The sequence below is a fragment of the Achroia grisella genome, unplaced genomic scaffold (genome assembly GCF_030625045.1).
Source record: "Achroia grisella isolate CSIRO2021 unplaced genomic scaffold, CSIRO_AGI_Agris_v1 utg702, whole genome shotgun sequence".
Lineage (NCBI taxonomy): Eukaryota > Metazoa > Arthropoda > Insecta > Lepidoptera > Pyralidae > Achroia > Achroia grisella.
Genome location: NW_026712999.1, coordinates 1,160,667 through 1,169,079, shown reverse-complemented (window position 1 = coordinate 1,169,079; position 8,413 = coordinate 1,160,667). Strand labels below are relative to the sequence as shown.

The 8,413-nt window shown below is 30.3% G+C and overlaps 1 protein-coding gene across 1 annotated transcript; it reads left to right on the top strand.

Moving 5' to 3' along the window:
* Positions 1–7,435: 7,435 nt before the first annotated feature.
* On the top strand, positions 7,436–8,413 carry LOC131850108 (uncharacterized). Its single transcript, XM_059200275.1, has one exon. The coding sequence runs from the start codon at positions 7,436–7,438 to the stop codon at positions 8,411–8,413; it is 978 nt and encodes a 325-aa protein (XP_059056258.1).

Here is an 8,413-nt window from a genome sequence, read left to right as displayed (position 1 = left end):
TATGAAACCCTCCATATTACGAAATTATGAAACATTATATATTGCAGAATAAAAAAATCATGGTATGTATTATTCACTGTAATTGTTAAAAATATTTCGGATATAAGGAGAACTTACCTATATTTCTCATTATAAATGGAATTTAGAATCCTTTTACTTCGACAGCATTTAATTAATTGACTTCTAAAGAATAGTGTGCAATAGATGCCGAAGGAACAAACGAATGAATTTTCTAAAAAATGTGTAAATACGGTCTTAAAATAGCAAATAAATAAATACTATATTAAACATTCAAGTTTAAAACATGTTGCTTTTGTTTATCAATGCGCTGCATATTAACTAAGTTTGTTTCTTTTGACGCCCACGACGTCGCCGATGCTATTTGCGGAATATCATTATATAATCTTAGAAGATCGACAGACAAACTCCAAAATAATTGAAAAAGGAACATAAACAAAATATAACATAAAAGAAACAAATTACAAATTACCAAATTGCTAGTAACACTTCTAATATTAATTTGTCAAAATCGTAATAAAAATTCTATATTCAAATCTTTTCTAATATTCTAAATTTAAATATCTGTTTTACGTGTTACATACATGCAGAAAGCTATATATTTTGCTGTGGCATTAACTAATCATGGCCAATTCATCAATTCACTAACTTGACAGTGTGAATGTTAGGTAGAAAATAATATGAATATTCCATGACTCAGAGGCTAACAACCCTACGTCCTGTCATCAATCATAACTTTGTCAAGATCCCAAAGGAAAGAAGGTGTGTATACGGTGACACACCAAAGTTATTTTAAAAACTACATTTTGCTCCCTATTGCAAACGAATAAAGGTTATGTATATTATTTAAATAGTAAAAATAAGTTTGTAATGTAAGTGTTGTGGTAAATTGTGTTAAGAATTCCAGTCGAAAGTTATAGTGTCCGGATTTGGATGGGGGCCAGAGTTATTGCTGTCTTTAAATGCTTGTCATAAAATATATATTGTTAAAATATTTCACAGGCGACAGTAGGTGTATGTTTAGACTGTACAATAATAACATCATAGAGAATTTCGTGATTTCTATATGTAGGTATGTATGTACTAGCAGTCCCGGTAAACGTTGTTTTGCCGTGTAAATGAATATCGCTATTATAAGATGGTAGACGCGTAAAAATCAGTATTATATGTATGTTAAATGCAGAATAATAAAAAAAAATGTAAAAAATTAAATTAAATTTTTTTGGATACTTGCCCTTATTACTTAATGATAAAAAATCATCAAAATCGGATTTTATCGCAGACAAACAACGTGACACGAAATTTTTATTTAATAAGAAATAACCGAAGTCGACTATATAAATGGATGATATTATTCACCGTTGTCCATGTATATTACCTAGGTTACCTCTTTCAGCAGATCGGCCGCTAGTTTGTTTGCTCTTCAAATTACGTAAAAAATCGGCACTGATGCAGGTCTAGAATTCAATACACCAGTAATATCATCATTACGTGTTTTACCTTCAGCAATAAGCCAGCACCGTATCGTAATTCTATCATCATGTAGCAGTATTACAAGAAAAAGTAAGCAACAAGGAATTCAATTTCTTCAATTTCTTGTGATAACAAGAAGATTATGTCATTACCAAACTTCATCGACCATATATAAAAATAACATAATGGATGCCACCTAGACAATTCATATAGATATCACCACCACCACCATCAGACAAATACAAACTATCATAATCTGAATCTGAATATATCGCGCGAGGAATTGAACTCGTAACTATAGGAAGTAAGGCGGTATGCTAAACCGCTAGACCATCGAGGTTCTTAATGTAATTAGGTAAAGACAAAGTAATATGTATAATTCCATGTTTAAACTACTCGTAATATTATTATACTACTATACATTATTATTAAATCAATTGACATTTATTGTTATACAATTAAATTAACTTAGAATACAATTTATGCTAATTAATACAGTATATCTATTGTTCAATTAATTGAATCACACTGAATACAATAAAGCACTTTGTTCCAATACATTACAACAGGAATCCGTAAATCTAATGTATACTGACGCACTTCCCCTTAGCTAACAAATTAAGTATATAGCGCAGGTAAATCAATTATAAGCAGCAAGTCAACTCTCGTTAACAAACAACTGATTATTTTATCGGATATCTGTTTAGAAAGAAACATTGTTTACTAGCTAGGTCGAGCCTACTTACCTGTTTTGTTTGTAAAGTAGAATAAATCAAACGCAAAGTTTAAAGTAAAACTTACCACAATTTGTAAAGTGTAAAACCTAAATACGTTAAGCCGTTACTGAGACTATAGTGATTAAACTAAGATATTCAGTGCGTTAGGGATAATCATATGGACGCGTAAGGTTTGGTCAGTCATACATTTTGATGTTCCGAGGGTTTCCTAGTATTTTTCAGCACGTATCAGAGTCCAACGGTGTATTAGTACAACCTCACTGCTTGAACAATCAATCTACTCACTGAATGATTACTTAAATGACAAACGTGCATGACAATAGTTGTTCATGCACAGAATTTTCATCATAGACACCTATAAAATGTAATGTTTAAGTGCTATATTGTAGACCAAAATGTACTATTTAAGTTACTATTATGTTATCTTATAGAATTTTTTTTTGCGATGAATGAATAAATTAATGTATAAGTACATGTATTTAAAAAAAATCTGTTGAGTCTCTTACCAGTTCTTCTCAATTGAATCTGAATTATGAGCTAGACGGAGCGGGAAAACTATAAATTATACAAAAAACTCTCCGTTCATTAGAGGTTAAAATATCTTACATGAATAAATGATTTTTTATTTTAATTATAAACACTTGTTCTATTGTATTTGAGGAATGTCGCGTATCGAAGTGAGGGTGAGGTTTTTGTAATTGTCATGTTAGGAGGGTAGACTAAAAACAACTGCCTGCATTTTTGAACACAATGTTTTCGGTTCTGTTACTTTGATAAAATTCCGCAATAATAGTATAGTTCTCATATGTCTTCCATATATAAATATCCATAATAGATAGTTATATTTTGTGGTATGTTTATATTTAAATAAATTCCAATGCTAACATTTCAACACATATATACATATATATATATATATATATATAACATATTAACATTGAAAGATATGTACACGTTGTATATTTTTAGAATATCTCAGTTGTTTTGACGTCCATTACCCAGCATTAGAGATATATAGCAAGAGTGTTTATAATTTATTAAAAACTGACTTTAGGAATCTGTGAGAGTCGGCTGAATTTAGATACAGACATCGGCAAACCGTTCCGTTTCATTTCTAACTTGTAAGTAAATTTTACTACACGAAATATTTTTAATAAAAAATTATTTAAATAGTTTAAAAATTTTGGTCAAGTAACTATTTAATTTTTTTATTTCTATTAGACAAATATATGTACATTGCTATCATAAAAATATAAAACTTACTTCATTTCACTTTAAGGTAGACCTAAAAATCATTTGTCGACCTATAAATTATATTATCAAGTAAAATAATTCAATGAAAGCAATTTAAATTCATAAAGAAAAAGTACTTTCCAACCACGAATACTGTAGCATACATTTCCTGTGGAGAATTTTTTTTAAGTGCATAAGTTCCTGTGTCTTTCAGATATTAGTTGCCGTTAACGATGATGAGACAGGTCCCATGCTTATTTGGCACTACTGTGGTAAAAAACAGGGAATACATATTAAATCTTTATTTTAATACAGTAGAATATAATTGATAATAATAATCTCAGGACAATGGATCTAATATATATTTTTTTTTTTCGTAAATACATACACTTAGTATCAAAAATTGAATGGAAATATATATTTTTACACTTAGTATGAGTATTTTTAAACGAATTAAGTTGAACTACTGACGACTTTACATTATTTATGCCGATTGTACATGTACGAACTAGGGTGGTCATAATTCATTGTCACTCTCAGGCTGTTCCGCAAGTGTATATACACATTACTCAAATTATCATAAAATGAAACTGTTTCAGTAATTTAGTTACATCATGTAATTTAAACTAAGTCTATAATAAGTTCTTGGAATTATTCGTGAGTTTGAGAGAAAGAAATCTACTTGTACAAGCCACTAGTGGCCCGCTGCGATTCCTTCCTGGTGATCATAATTTTATAAGTTTCGTATATAACACATTACTCAAATTATCATAAAATTAATCTGAATCAGTAAGTTAGTTACATGGTGTAACTTAACCGATAATAATCACATATACAGTCTACACAGCTATCCCCAACAACACAGTTACATTATTATGTAACTGTATAGTTTATATATAAAATGACAAAAACATACTGTGTATACCACATAAATAACAATGGGCGGCCTTATCAGTAAATAGCGATTTCTCTAAAGCAATCTTAGAGCGGAATGACTAGAGTTACATCTGGGCGAGTAGTAATATTTTTTATGTAATTGTTACGGGAAACAAACTGACACGGTACACCTGATGGTAGGTGGTACACCTGTAGAATTTACGTTATTATGCAACACCCATGATACTACTCAAGCATTGCCATTTCAGAGAACTAAGATGTCATACCTCTTATTTTATAAAATCATTACCTAATCTGCATTCTACATCAAAAATACAGCTTATAAATCAAACGACTAAAATAGGCAAGACTGAAGTACCCACGCTGACGACATTTTTAGAGTCTATTTTAGTAATATAAAAATAGGTGAGAATAAAAAAAATGACATCAATATACTCGTATATATGTAGCTTTAAAGCTTGTCATATTTATCAACTTATAAAAATAACGTCAAAACTTTCGTAGCAAGTTTTTTAAATGATGGTCTGAGTTAGTTGATACAATGTGGATTTCTAATAAATTATTAACGCTCAGCCCACGATTCTAACATGGGGGTAATAGTAGGGAACTATTTTGGGGCGCCTATTAATATATTGATAGGGGGTGCACCACCCCTATACATTGTCGCGACAAATTTGGACACAGTGTAAAAGTTACAGTAGTTATAGTTTATAAACTCTATAGGAGTTATTGTTAAATATATTTTCTATTATATCACATCTTTTATTTCTTATTTTCTCACCGAACTAGCCACTGTCCTGATTTTGTGTGAGTATTAGAATATTGATTTATTAGTTAATATGTTAGTTTTTGATATTTTTGCAAACAATCAGACGCGGCAGGGGACTATGTTTTATATGTTTAGATTTAAAAAAGAAAGATTCAATTTTACTGTGTTATTATTGTTTTTGTGTTATATAATATCCATTATACTAATTTAATAATATATCTTGGATTATAAATATTCGTTAACTCTCTTCCACTTGACTTGAATTTAATAAAAGCAGTAATTCAGTTTTTGTGTATATCTATCACAAACATATAAAAATTATTATTATAACATAAGTATACGTATTTATTTACTATATTTTTATTACTAAGAGGCTAGGAAAATTAATAATACAATATATATTTAATCACATTATTTTGATTGTGTCTTCATTTACATATACAAGCTTAGCCACATATGTTTGAACTACTGTTAAATTGTTCACTCCACTTTTGTAGTAGCTAGGGTGTTGAAATGGGCTTATTTTAATTTTAAATCAACGTTAATCCACACAGATGGTTGGTTTGCACGGCGAAGAAATTAGGACTCGGGGAGTTTGGTGAAATATTAATTATGCAATTTAAAGTAGAATTCGGATTTATATTGTTTGCTCTTCTGCCACTGATGTTGGAGATAATTTATAAAATGCCGTATTTTTTTAGACTCTGATTTTTTTAAACTCTAGATTAGAATGTTTTGTCTTACTTTGATGAACAAGAGAGATAGCGAGAACTGTTTGGTAGAACAATTATATTAAGGTATTAGTCTAATAAAATATATTTTTCTTCTTTAATATACAAATATTTATAAACAAAATATCTTTTATATCTATACGTCAAAGACATACGAACTAGTTTTCAAAAATACTTTTTGGTTGTTTGGAATGTATTTTGTTATCATACGTTTTTTTTTATAAATTACCTTTATCTACAAGAGGATTTGTACCGTGTCATAATAACAATTAATTCGTAATGTATAAAAATGTTTGGGCTTATCAACCATGACAATGTGACAAAGTCTTTACATCTAATTGCCCGTCACTATATATAGGTACTAATGGTCTAGTAGCGTGTCACAATTTTCAGACAGTTCACCGAAACAAGATATTATTGGCAATTAAATTTCAGTTACGGCATGTTCACGTTATCTGATGAAACGTTATTGTTTGTCAAGTTATAATAAAATACTCGTCACATTATCATGTTTCAAATAACCGTAATATCTATTTTTGTTTAATAAAAAAAAAACTAATTTCAATTATAACTATGATGAAAACGTCCATATTCAACGTGATGATGTTCATACATATGGGTAATGGTTACCATTTTCCATAAGTAGACTTATTGACTTGCGGCTTCAAAAGATAAAAGTTTCAGAATATCTGAATTCTATTTTTTATGTAGTTTATATCTCTCTGAGTTCAAGTAAAATCGTATCGCGAGTTACCCATTAAGGCTTGCCATTCCAAGGGACTAAGATTATGCTAATTCATTATTTGAGGTATAAATATAGAATGCTTTCTACGCCAATGGCATACACTTGCAGAGCACCAATGGAAGTTGACGACATCTGTGGTGTTGCTATACTGCAGCACCATAGAGGTCGTACACCACTTTACCTCCAACAGTCACAGGTTCAATTCCTCTTAGGATATAAACATTTATATTCATGAGTATGATTTTGTATTAGTTTGGAGATGTAGTATTTTCAAATCAAAATATTTAAGTAATCGTATCCATTGACTAATATCTGTAACACAAGCTGCTTATGTCACTAGATGTCATTGTGTGAATTATAAAGACGTTATTATTATTAATTCACAAAAAGTATACCGATCTGAAAGTCAGTAGTACATGAAAGTGAACAATTTTCCCTAAGTAATTAGCTGAAATCCAGCTGGGCTAAGATAACACACCTCTGTGCCCTGTAATTACTTCCATTTGATACTATACAAACCACAACAGAGCTTACTGAGTAAGATGCTTGGCGGAGAAGTAACAGAGATACTTTTGTTTAATTCCACTATCAATAGCATATGTGAAGCGTGCGCAAGCGCAGCGAGCGGACGTGTTCACTTACTTCTTATCTTAATAAATAAATGTAAAATAACTAGTGACAACAAATAACAACACTAAAGTATACTAAATCTACGGAAAGTGTATATTATCGTACTGTGTGATTAATCGTTACAAAAAAGTGTTATAATAGTTTTGTGATTAATATATCAGACCGACAATTTATCTAATACCTGCCATTATTAACATTCAGTATGCAACGGTCACCACAAAATAAGCGTTATGAATCAGATCCTGATTTATCAATCCTCACATCAAGGAAACGTAAAAATGATCATGATATCAACGAGTCTTTCAGATTATTTACTGAAAACGTACTAAAAAAAATGGAAGACTTGAAAGGGGAATTCAATTGCAATCTATTACAAATCAATGATACCCTAAATAATGTTATCATAAAAGATCTAAATAACCTAAAAGAACAGACCTTAGAACTAAAAACAGAGGTCAACAACATTCGTAAGGATTACAGTGACATAAAGACCAGCTATATGAAGTTGGACAGGCGTCAAAATGAAACACATAAAGAAATTGCCACAATTCAGAAAGCACTACAATTTACCTGCGAGCAACAAGATGAATGTACAAAAAAATTTGAAAAAATGTATAATACAATCAAAAGTGTCGACTGCTTCGAGGAAGAGATCAATAATCTAAAATTACAAAATCGGCAGTTAATCTCAACAATAAACACAAACGAACAAAGAAATAGGCAACTAAATATTGAAATTGTAGGTGTGCCTGAATTTACCAATGAAAATATAAAAGACAGTGTCATAAAAATTGTAAAAAGACTCGGTATGGATATTCAAGCAAGTGACGTTTTGCAAGTAAATAGAATCACTCCAAAAATAAAACTCCAAGGTCGATCCAGAGTGATTGTAGCTAAGCTCAACTCCAAGTTACTTAAAGACAACATCATTTCTCGTGCACGGAAGACACGATTGACTACAAAAGATATCGATTTACCAGGCGAACAGAAACATATTTTTATTAATGAACACCTCACTCCGTACAACAAACAGTTATTAAAAAAATCTAAAGACCTGGCCAAAGTTAAAAAATATCAGTTTGTGTGGATAAAAAATGGCAGCATTTTCATACGAAAGGACGATACTGCACATGCAATTCAAATTTTTACCGAAGAAGATTTAAAAAAGATCAGTGCATAA

Excerpts from the sequence above, each read along its gene's own strand:
- LOC131850108 (XM_059200275.1), top strand. The coding sequence starts at position 7,436 with ATGCAACGGTCACCACAAAATAAGCGTTATGAATCAGATCCTGATTTA.